Genomic DNA, 12,163 nt, shown 5'->3' on the forward strand with positions numbered 1-12,163 from the left:
TGATTAGAGAGATCCATGTAATATTTCTTCATTTGGGTGAATTGTGTAATATTGAGTTAGATTTGGTTTAATTGTGTATTTTACCCTAATTTTTTTTATAAAAATAATTTAATGCTATAAATTTTTTGTGTCATAATCTATAATATCAAGACAAAACTACAAAATTTTAAAAGATTTATATTCGCGTAATGTTATATTACGGGTAAAAACACCTAGGTATAATTTAAATTTTAAAAATTTTGTAATTTAAATTATATCTAATCCAAATTTTGCATTTTTTTAAAAATCAAATAAGTTGATCAAATTAAATTGGAGTAGTTTGAATTAGATAAATTTAAAAAAATTTAAATTGATACAATATAAATTTTTTAATTATTTAAATAAAATTGTATTAGATCGAAAAATAAAACTAAACTGATACCATTCAAATCATAAGAAATTATATAAAAAATCTAGTAAATATCATTTTTTTATAGTTGTTTTGATCTTGTCATTACAAAAGAGATATGTGTAAACATGATTTTTTTGTTTAATTACTCTGTCGATCCTTTTCGCAAAATTTTTAATTAGGTCCCTATACTTTTTTTTTCTTTTAATTGAGTCCTTGCACCAATTTTTTTTAATTAAGTCTCTATACTTTTTTTCCTTTTATTTAGGTCCCTATACCAATTCTTTTTTTTTAGTTGGATTCTCATAAAATTAAGCCAATTACTATCAAGAGGGACTTAATTGAAAAAAAAAATTTAGTGCAGGGATCCAATTAAAAAAAAAAAGTATAGAGACTTAATAAAAAATTTCATAAAATTACAGGATCAACAGAGTAATTAAACAAATTTTTTTTTAATTCTATTTGTAAATGAGATATTTATATACTTATTTTATTTTTAAACGAAATAAATAATAGAGTATAAAAATACATACATATTGATAACATATCAGTAAAAATATTTTCTAAATTGAAAAAATAATATAAATGCTTACAACTTTTTTTTTGTTTGCTTTTTTGGGCACACAAAGTGCAGTCACTTTGAAATTTTAAACTCATAGTATAAATCCTTTCATTACAGTGACGAAGAAAGAGTGGGGGGTATAATTATATTATTAATAACAACTCTGCCACTGCCACGGTTTCTCTGTTTTTTGTTTTGTTTTTTTTTTTTTTTGTTTTTTCTTCTCCAAATCTTCATTTGCCAACAATGCAAGCAAGCAACCTGCTTTGAAATCGACGCAACCATCTTCTTCATCATCATCCCAATTGCAATTATTCATTCATTTATTCATTCCATTCTGTCATGTTTAGCGTGATTTGCGCCTCAAAAGTTCCCCACAATTCTGCTCTCAGATCTGACTCTCCCCCTCTCTGACCATAGCAACAGCAACAGGTAACTGATCTGATTCAATCCCATCTTCTTTTTGTTATTATTATTATTTGAATTTCAGATGTAATATGGGATTCTGAATGATGGGTTGCTGCCAAGTTTTGATTTTGCTGCCTCCCATGACCTGGGGTTTTTGTTTTTTATCCCTTGCTCTGTTATTTTGCACTCTGTGTGACATGATGTGGCTGGATAGTGCTACTTGGAGATGTGTTGGGATTCTGTTTGTTGCTAGCTTTAAGATTTGTTGGAGGATTGCGAAAATGGATTTGACTGATGTTGAAGTGCTAGCTAAATTCATGAGCTCTTGTTATTATAGTTGTGGACTTTTGGTTCTTGTTGATTGTGGTGTGTACTGAATAATTGGAATTATATTATAGTGCATGCCAAATTTGTGAGCTCTCTACATTGATTTTTGATATGGAAAGTAGGATGATTTGAGTGGGGGTTTGGGATTGAAATTGGACTTTGTATGATATAATGTAGGGGGCATTCTCTTCAGCAGCTTGGAACTCCATTTCCATGAATTCTGGTTGGATATGATGAATAGTTGAACACCCTGTTTCAAGTGTCCATAGTTGATAATTGATTACTCCAAGGAATTTGGAGTTCTGGTTGGATAATACAACGGTAGCCATAACTAGCAATTTTCATGTTGATTGAGGTTGCCCATATGAATCAAACAACATCGTAGTGTTTTACCTGGATAATGCTGCTACTATTTTATTGACTAGTACTGAATCATTGGTATGTATAGTAGGTGTGACTATGGTAGTTGTGTTGTATGTGAAGATTTAAAGACACCTCGTTAGCGGCAGACATCGACCAATTTTCTATATATTCTGACCATAATGTTAGGAGTAGAAGCTTAATAACCGATAATAACTAATTAAACTTTTGAAGCAAATATAAAGCAATTTAGACAAAACTCCGAAAACAATGGAGTTACTAGTTACAGTGGCTTTTCGTTATCATCTTTAGTAGAGCATGCATTTCTAAATGCTTGTCATGGACAACTAGACATGAATCAGAATTCTGTTAAAAGTGTGAGCTCCGCTAGTGGTGAAAAAGATGCTAGGATTTATGCTGTGTTTGCAAGTGCAGACCATCGTTGATGCACTTAGATTCAATTTTGTTTCTGTTTGGTAACTCCCTCCCCTAACCTTATCCCAAAAGCTTTGTTTTCTTTTCGTTTTATGTTTACATCCTCATTTTGATTGCTAATTTTTATAATTTTTTTCAGCTGAATCCTGAAGGTCCTATAATTGAATAGTGCTGATACAATGAAGAACATAGTGGCACCTATGGAAAAGGCTTTGCCTTCTCCCACTTTTCTGTGGAGATTCAAGGTCTGTTAAAATATCATCTATAAATTACGATTGAGTTCTAAATACTACTCCCTTAGGCCTTAAGTGGTCTGTCTTGCTCATTTGTTTTTGCAGATGGTACTCTTTCTGATGTGGGGACTTACTTGCTGCAAGGTCAGAACCTATCTTTTCTCTTTTCTAACATCTATATTCTTCCCTTGTACCAGTGAATTTCTTTACCTATTTCACACCTCTCACTTTTTTCCTGTCCTTGCACCAGGTTGGTTGGGACTCTGTCATGAGAATGGATGCGAATTTGCGAGATCTGTTTTTATACGAGGCATTTTTGTATTATAACCCTCTCCTTCTTGTGGTGAGTTATACATGGATTCTTTTATATGTATATATCATACATTGAACACAATTTTTTTGTGGAACTTTTCCTGATAATTTTATTATCATTGTTTCAGACTATGATGGTCTGGCTTTGGGGAGTCAATTTGTGGGTATTCCTACAATCAAGTATAAATTATCCGAAGATTTTTGAAATTGATCAAAACCACCTCACTCACAGAGAGATATGGAAGGTAGTTGGATTCTTTTGCATACTTTTGGAAACAAACATTTTTTTACTCAGGGAAAATTGTTTGATGATTTACTTGATTCTTGTTTTTTGCAATGCCTTATATGGGTTGTTGACAGTTGAGAAAATTACATATATAATTAGAGAGAATTATATGCTAGACAATATGGCACTGTTAGTGCATACTAGTACTATATCATCAGGTAAATGTCACAATTAAAAATAACTGAAGTCTATAAACTATGAATATAATAATATGAGGTGCCAATATCTGAATATCTCCCATGCCCATCTTTCTAATATTTGAATATATATATATGACCAAACAAAACCTTCAAGTCAAGACATTTGCAACTTAATCTTCAGATTTAACAACGGTTATGCAAAGTATTCCTTCATTCAGTTTCTCCTTGATTTAATGACTGTCAATCTCCATCTACTTTGTGCTATCTAGCGATATTGATCATAGCAGCTTTGCCCATTATTCTTAGAAGTTTTTGCAGTGGTTTGATTTGGATAAAATTTGTCTAAGTTTCTGTCTATTATCCATATTTGTGTTATTTTCAGTGTAGCACTTGGATGACGATTCTTGTCCCTACTAGCATGACTGCCTATCTGTATCTATATTCTCACGGGGAAGTATCATTAGCTGCATCTCAACCTGTTAAGTATCTCCTAAGTTATTTCCTTCTAGCTTTTAAGTTGAATCTGACTTATTGCTTAAAGATGACATTCATAAGCATTTTTTACATTCCTTGTCATCTTTTGAGTTACATAAAATGTATGACATGCTTTCCCTCTTTGCGTATGGGCTGCTTTCTGGTTATGATATTATGTAGACATAAATTACTTTTTTTAAAAGGCAATAAATAACTTTTTCTAGATTCGAGCAAATCAATTGCTTTCTGTGATCTTCTCATGCGAGAATCTTTACTACCTTATGTTCTGATCATGTTCCCTTCATATGCAGGTGCTTCTCTACATTCTGTTCGCTGTTATCATGATCTTTCCCTTTGATATTTTCTATTTGTCCTCTCGGTACTTCTTTTTGAGGACATTGTGGCGGATAGCTTTTCCTTTGCAGGCAAGCTTCTTGACTGCCATGAAAACTATGAACTTTTTCGTCTTATACTTGCATTTGGTTAATTTCATAAGAATCTGCGAGGTCCAACCGGTTTTCTTTCATCTTCTTTTCCTTGCCTTTTCTAGCCTGAGGCTACTAGTTTGAATCAACGATTCTACTAGTGTACATAAGTTTTTCAGTTGATTTTCTTTCACCTGCCATTTCTATAGCTTATCAACTTGTCTCACTAATAATGGTTTTACTCTTCATACAGCCAATATCGTTTCCTGACTTCTTTGTGGCTGATATTTTAACCTCCATGTCAAAGGTACGACAAATGATCTAACAGTAAACTTCTTTCTGAATTTTTCCTCTTATTTCATGTCACCTTAAATGTGAATTTATATCTTAGTTGGGCATTCACATTAAAAATGCTTAGATTACCACCTTACCGCTTTAGTCATATGGTAAATGTTAAAGAAACTTACCGCTGTGGTCTACGATACTTTTTGGGTTAATAGTCTCTTCCTCTTTGTATATTTTTGTTCTTAATTGTTTACTTCATACAGGTGTTTTCAGATTTGGAGCGATCGGTTTGTAGGATGGTGAACAAACAGGTAATATATGGTTTTTAAATTAAATGGAAAAAAATATACCAAGTTTTCTTTTTCTTTACTGCTATTTACTTGTCAATCTCTACTTTGTTCTTGTGTCTTAAATCTCACGGTACATGATTTTCTTTTCCCACTCTGTTATTTTATTTGGTGACTTGAATACATAAAAACTTCTTCGACACGGTATTTGAGAGTATTTTAACTTTCTATGATATGCAGGTCGCCACAATTGCTTGGCTTGAAGCCGATTCGGTCTGTGGTAGTCACTCTGTTGCAATCCCAATGGCTCTTGTTCTTCCTTATTTGTGGCGTTTATTGCAATGTCTTCGTCAGTACAAAGATACTAAAGACAAAACTTGCCTTTTCAATGGTAATTGATCTTTTTGTTTTTAACCCTGCTACCGCGAGCACACTCTTTCATCCAAGTCACATCATTTTTTCACTTTTGTGCTTATTCAACATAACGGTCGAAATTTTTACATTTGATAGTATTCTAACTCCTTTCTTACTTGCTATCCAGCTCTAAAATATTCAACAGCATTCCCAGTGATTTTTCTCTCGGCGCTGAAGTATCACGTCTTCCCCGAGAAATGGACAACTATTTATCGGCCACTGTGGCTATTCTCGAGTTTAATTAATTCGCTCTATTCATTTTACTGGGATATAACCAGAGATTGGGATTTAAGGTACCAAATCTACCTTCTTTCAAATTAATAGTGACAAACATTACAGATTTGCATAGTCACTATATCTTAAGCTTAATAAAGATGTTAAACAAATAGATTGAAATGAACATATAGGTGTGGAACTTACTTCTAATGCCAAGTTTGTGTTATGTTGAGAAATTTTTTTCCTTGTCTTCAGTGGCTTTTCGCGCATTTTCAAGTTTAACAGACCAAGTGCAGTTTCGAACGCGCTTCACGGACGACAATGGGTAAGAAAAGCAGATTCATCTTATTACAAAGAGAATAGTTCAAACATGTTTAGTCTTGCATTGCATAAGTATCATCACCTTGCACTTGCATATGTTCAAGAAGCATCATTATTTGAAAGATACAACACACGTTTTTATTTCACAAATCCGACTTCTGAGTTGCAGATATATTTTTGGATGATTGGAAGCAACTTTATTCTGCGCGGCTCGTGGACGTACAAACTATCTGCGCATCTCCGGCATAACTACTTGACAGTGTTTGCAATCACTCTTTTGGAGATGTTCCGACGGTTCCAGTGGATCTTCTTCAGAGTTGAAAAGGAGGTGAATAAGACAACACGATCCAGTGGCATTCAACTCGTCGAAAGCGAGAAAGAGGACGAGAAATTGCTAGGCACCACCAACATTCATGATGTATAGAAAAATGATTTAAGAAAAACACATTCATCCAACCAAATTTTGGCAATGTCATCTTCATATATTAGCATCAGCTCTAATTCAATTCTTTATACCAACATGAGGGATTATTCATGCATATATATGCATGAATGTGTAAGTGTAAGATTAATAGAGATATCTCATTCCATTGATGAAGCAGCACTTGGTTGAAACTGAAATGCATGCAAAGATGTTTACTAATGAAAATGAGTTTTAGCAGTTCACTGAAGATGAGGAAGCTTGAAATTGAGTGCACATTCAAGAGCTGCAACAAGGTCTACTTTGAGATTGAAGAACATGATGATTTATTTTTTTTAAGAAAAAAAGGAAAAAAAAAAATATACATAGTATATTCTTTCCATTTTTTTTTTGTTTAAATTAGATTAGCATTTTTGTAACTAGAGAATGGATACACAAAAGCTTTGTTTGCTTGATTCATCTAAGAGGAACTAGTTAGTATACTTGATATTTATTTTGAATTTCATAATTTCTACAATATTAAGCGGGTTTTAATTGTCTCAGCATGGATTTGCATACATCATCATGCAATAATAATGCTAATGTTTCTCAAAATTTGCTTAGTTTACCCCTTGTCCATTGTTCCATATCTATCTAGTTGGTTTGGCCATAATAATAGCACTTCTTTTTTGTTTCTATATGATTCAAAGTGGTTTGATGAGTCTCTTAAAAATTTAAAATTATAAATAATGTATGAGATTTGGCGAAGCATAATTTTTCCTACATTTGGTGATTGGTGCTATTTATTATTAAATTTGGCATATATAAGTATAATGGCAAGAGAGATTCTATTTGGTGAAGAATAGCAAAGCTATTTCTAATGTTTTATGGAAAGATGTAATAAAATTACATTTCTAAAATTTTAAACTCGTTACTAAAGGTATAAATTATGGCTGAAAATTTTAGATATGGATCGAAATTTGGTGTAATGCCTCAAAATATGATCTCTAGTGAAATACGAAAATATATGTTTCAAATTTCTCGCAACCTAAGAGAAGTAGGGGCAGAACTAGAAATTTTTTTGGGAGGACCAATATAAAAAATATAAATTAAAAAATTAAAAATTATAAAGAGACTAAATTAAAAAATTAAAGACCTATACATACATCTTATTAATTTTGGAGGGGATTTTTTCATTTTTTTTTTCTTGTAATATATGAAAATCCTTTTTGCGGTTCAAAATATGATTTGTAAGTGAAATACGAGAATATAGATTTCAAATTTCTCGTAATCTAAGAGAAATTTTTTTGTTATTTTTAGTTTTTTGTTTTTCGCATCCTTTTCGGAATCCGCAAAAAACAGACCAATCGAGACACATGATAGATATAGATAGTGCTGAACTTGTTTACACCAAATCAATCTCATTTCAAAATTAATTTCTAGCCAATAACAACTTAAATAAATTCTTTTAAAAAAAAGAACTTAACGTATAAGAACTTTTATTAATAGTAATTTATAAATAAATTATTTTGTGTCTAAATTTTTAGTTATAAAAGTACTTATTTTAAAGTTATAGCATTTGGATAAATAACTCAAGAACTTATTATAACTAACTATAAAATAATAATAAGTTATATAAAAATAAATCACATGTGAAAAAAATAAAATTAAAACTAAATTTTACATCACACACAATGTTAAATACAAATTTAATAATAAAAATAGAATGGTAAAATAATAAAAAAATAACTGAAAGAAATATATGAAGTAAGTGATTCAGATGGAACATTATTTTAAAATGGTGTTGGAAGGTCAATACTTTCACCAGATGAATCATTACGTGAAAATGGTAGTGGATGACCAATACTTCCAGCAGATAGAACATTGAGTGAAAATAATGGTGGAAGGTCAATGCTTCTAAAAGATGGAACCTTGCGTGAAAATGGTAGTGTAGGAAAAATATTTCCAGTAGAAACATAAAACAATTTTAGAGAGCCAAAAATAAAAGTAGATTTTTTTATTTTAAAGTTAATTTTTTTTAGAAAAATGATAGAATGACTTATCGGGAGAAATAAGTCATATATTTCTATTTTTTCAAAAAGTTGTAAATCAACTCTTTAGAAAATTAAAAGCTTTTTTTTAAATAGTGCCAAACACTTGTATTGTGATTTTTTATAATTCAAAAGAAAAAAAAAGTAGCTTTCGCTGTTTGCCAAACGGATTCTAAATCTTCCGATTGAAAATTGTACTTAATTATATTAACAATTATGCTACATGCACACCACTTTTTGGTCATTATTTTTAGTTATTATATGGATAATGCTAGGAAACTAAAAAGGTATTAGCAAAAAATCAGCCAAATACCTTTGAGTGAATCCAAAATCTTTACGAGTTAATATATATGGATGTTTCTCTTGCTAAGTATCCGAATGTTTCTTTTTCATACATACTAAATGGATGTTCTTTTTATAAATTTTTCAAATTTTTTGTATTTCAAATGTGAATGTCTCTATTTCTTTAAAAATTTTATATATTTTTTTAAAATTTTATAGATATTTAATTATTTTTGTTAAAATATAATTAGATATTTCTTTTGTTAAGTATTAGAATATTTTTTTCATATTAATGAATGTTTTTTTTATATTTATATAATTGTATAGTTTACAGTCTCTTTAATCATCAAAACAGCACCTAATATCCCAAAATGTAAAGAGCAACATCGTATAAACAGATGTCTTCACTCTTTCCTCCAATTCTTTTCTTGCAAGCATTAAGATGGATCTTGCCTGCATAAAATTGAATCATTTAATTTATCTAGTAAATACATTATTCAATTAATATTTCATCATCGGAGAAAATATATATGTACGTACTTGAGAGTGAGTGACGTCACAAACGGAAATCTTGCCATCGTAGAATATGGTGAGTGGGTGTGATTGAGGTGTCTGCTGTCCTTGTAACGGGCTACTCCTACTTTCTTCTTCTTCCACGGAGCGGTGGTCGGAGGCAGGTAAATTCTTTCATGGTGAGAGGGAAGAGGTGTGTGTGTGATTGTTGGAGGTGGGTAGATTAATGTGAGAGAGAAGAGGAAGATTTTTATAGGTTTTAATTAGGTTTACTTAATCAATTTTAAATTTTTAAAATTTTGAATTTAAAAAATTTAAAATTAATTATTAATATAAATTAATGTGGTTTTGTTTAGTTTTTGGCTGGTAACCTCTTGTTCCATATACTTTTTCTTATTATATTTATATACGTATACCAATACAAAATTAAAAAAATTAAAAATCAAAGCCCTACTTTCACTCTTTACAAAAACCCCATTCTCACTCTTTACCCGTTGCACTAAAACCTACATCCCTCTTTCTCCTTCCCTCACTCTCATTTTCAGGCACGATCCTTCTTCCTCATTCTCACTCTCAAGCACGATTTTCCTTCCCTCTCTCCTCTCCTTTTCTTTCTCTTCAGTGACACGATTCTCCTTTGCTGTCTCTTAGATGTGGTTACGATTCTCCTTCCTCTCTCTTAGACACGGTGCTCTCTGTCTCAGACGAGAATTTTTTCGACTGCATTTTTCTTATTTGACTCTGCAAGGTAAACTTACTCCTTGTGCTTTTGATTCTTCGTTTAAGCTTCTTCAGCTTGATTACACAATAATGAGCAGGAACGGATGATTAATATTTGTAGCGTAATCTTGATTTTTTTTGGTTTTTGAATTCTACTCGAGGATATTGTGTGTTCTAGTTCTTTGACATTTTCAATGCATGTGGAGTTTATTTTTTGCATTATCTTATTTTTTTCGATTTTTAAATTCTACTCGAGGAATTTCAACTTAGCTGATAGTTCTGTGTGTTCTAGTTCTCTAAAATTTTCAATGCATATGGCGTTTACTTCTGTTTCTAGCTGAAATACCTTTTTACTTGGATTTTTAAGTTAAGGGTTTCGAAATAGAGTGTTAGTACGCTAATTTTCAAAATTGCTGATTGATAGTATAGTTGTTTTGATAAATTTAATGGTCACCTATGGATGTTAGCTATCTAGTTTTGTTTCTTTTTTGTGTACAGTGTTATGTGCAAAGTAAATACTTAGTTTGTTTTGTTTAACCTTATTGAGTAGCTGAATTTATTGGGAATCTGAAAATATAGGACGTATATTTTGGTAGAAATAATTCTAATCCTTAAGGTTGAATTATGTACATGAATGAGTTTATTGGTGATTATTCTTTTGAGTTTCTGCATGAATATGATTCCATAGATTGGTGTCTACACATGCATTTTCAATAGATGTGTATCTACTATCTAGCTTTAATTTACATCTAAATCGAAATATTTATGATTGTGGAGTTAAAAATACGTAGCATTGTCATTAAATCGTTGATTTTGTTGCATACATTTGCATTGTGTTGTCTTAGAACTTATATTTCAAGAGGTTTTGACATTGATTTTATGATGAAACTGAAATATATGCTGTCAATGTAGCTAAGTGTTCTAAGTTTAGATAAATATACAACATAGCACTTAGAAATGTGCAGTTTGATGATGGATTGCACAGGAATAAGATGTTATATTATAGTTATTGTAATAGGTAATGTTAATTGGTGAATTAGTAGTATCGTATATGTATATCTACCTATAAATGCTATCCATCTGTATAGTTCATTCTTTTGTGAGATTAATAAAACTTCTGAAGTTATAGGGTTAATTCAAATCAGGCCTTACCAGGAGGGCCTTACACATTAACCATCTTTGAACTATGGATCACTCTTAAATAGGAGAAAGAAAAGAAAGAATTTATTTTTATTTTTAATTTTCATAAGAGGAAAAAATGAGTTGGAGTCTGTTTTTGATATGAGTTGGAGTCTTATTTTTTAAATTTTGCTTTTAATTGATTATAAGTAGATTTTTGTGATATGAATTGAAGTCTGTTTGATTATTATATTAAATGAGTTTGATTATGCTTAATTTTTAAAACATGATATTACAGCATATTTGATTATAATTGAATTTTTGTGATATGATTTGAAGTCTGTTTGATTATGCTCAAATTTTAAAACATGATATTATAGCATTTTTTATTATAGCATACTTGATATTTGATTATTGCATGAATTTTAACTTTTGTTTTTACTTTTTGAATTTAATTGGATTTTGATTGTTTAATTTTCTAGTTTTGAAAAATGCAAAAGAAGACTGCACCAAAACGAGTAGAAAGAAAACCAGAAAATTAGGACATTAAAGAAAAGAAAGGAAAAAATATATTCAAAGAAGTTTCGAAGGAGATGGAGTGGAGAAAAATATTGTCTTTAGTTTTTTGTTATTTATTTAACATCTATATTTTGATTATCTTGTTTTCTATGTTGACAAAGTTTATTTCATTAATGTAGTGTTATGTTGACATGAGATGCGCACCAAACTTGTTAGTGACACTTTTTTCCGACTATTTGAATGATGCACAATGTAACGAGGTCTGAGCAATGAGTTTTGGATCCCTCTTGGGTATTCTCAAGGGGAATTTGAACCATGATTTGATTTTGTCCCTTGCCAACGCCTATAATTCCTCCAAGTTTCATCTTCTCACTCCAATAGGAAAAGTAAATGTTACTTGAGAATCACTGGCAGCTGTCTTGGGATTGTGTTCATACGGTAATAATTAAAATTTCTTTAAAATCCTTTAGTTTTATTAGTGAGAATTGACTGTAAAAATTTTATTTTTAATGTCACTTGATTGGTATAGGAGTATAACTATATATTGAATCTGAATCTTACATTACTGATGACTTAGTTGCTGAACTTTTTACATATTGAAGTTATTAATCTTAAAAATATCATGCTATGCTGAGTTTGATTGTCATGTTGATGAGTTTGATGTTTTAAAACATGTTATTGCAGCA

At 30.7% G+C, this 12,163-nt stretch overlaps 1 protein-coding gene across 1 annotated transcript; it reads left to right on the forward strand.

Moving 5' to 3' along the window:
* Positions 1-1,154: 1,154 nt before the first annotated feature.
* LOC130977067 (uncharacterized) lies at positions 1,155-6,813 on the forward strand. The gene is made up of 13 exons (XM_057902066.1): positions 1,155-1,382; positions 2,620-2,725; positions 2,819-2,857; positions 2,964-3,056; positions 3,154-3,270; positions 3,834-3,929; positions 4,237-4,350; positions 4,604-4,657; positions 4,899-4,946; positions 5,163-5,313; positions 5,464-5,629; positions 5,808-5,877; positions 6,043-6,813. The coding sequence occupies exons 2-13, from the start codon at positions 2,660-2,662 to the stop codon at positions 6,295-6,297; spliced, it is 1,269 nt and encodes a 422-aa protein (XP_057758049.1). The 5' UTR covers positions 1,155-1,382; positions 2,620-2,659; the 3' UTR covers positions 6,298-6,813.
* Positions 6,814-12,163: the final 5,350 nt, after the last annotated feature.

This window comes from Arachis stenosperma, chromosome 4 (genome assembly GCF_014773155.1).
Source record: "Arachis stenosperma cultivar V10309 chromosome 4, arast.V10309.gnm1.PFL2, whole genome shotgun sequence".
Classification (NCBI taxonomy): Eukaryota; Viridiplantae; Streptophyta; class Magnoliopsida; order Fabales; family Fabaceae; genus Arachis; species Arachis stenosperma.

Coding starts and splice junctions, on each gene's coding strand:
- LOC130977067 (XM_057902066.1), top strand. CDS start 2,660: ATGAAGAACATAGTGGCACCTATGGAAAAGGCTTTGCCTTCTCCCACT. Junction 3,057..3,153: donor ATAACCCTCTCCTTCTTGTG/GTGAGTTATACA, acceptor TCATTGTTTCAG/ACTATGATGGTCTGGCTTTG. Junction 5,878..6,042: donor CGCTTCACGGACGACAATGG/GTAAGAAAAGCA, acceptor TCTGAGTTGCAG/ATATATTTTTGGATGATTGG.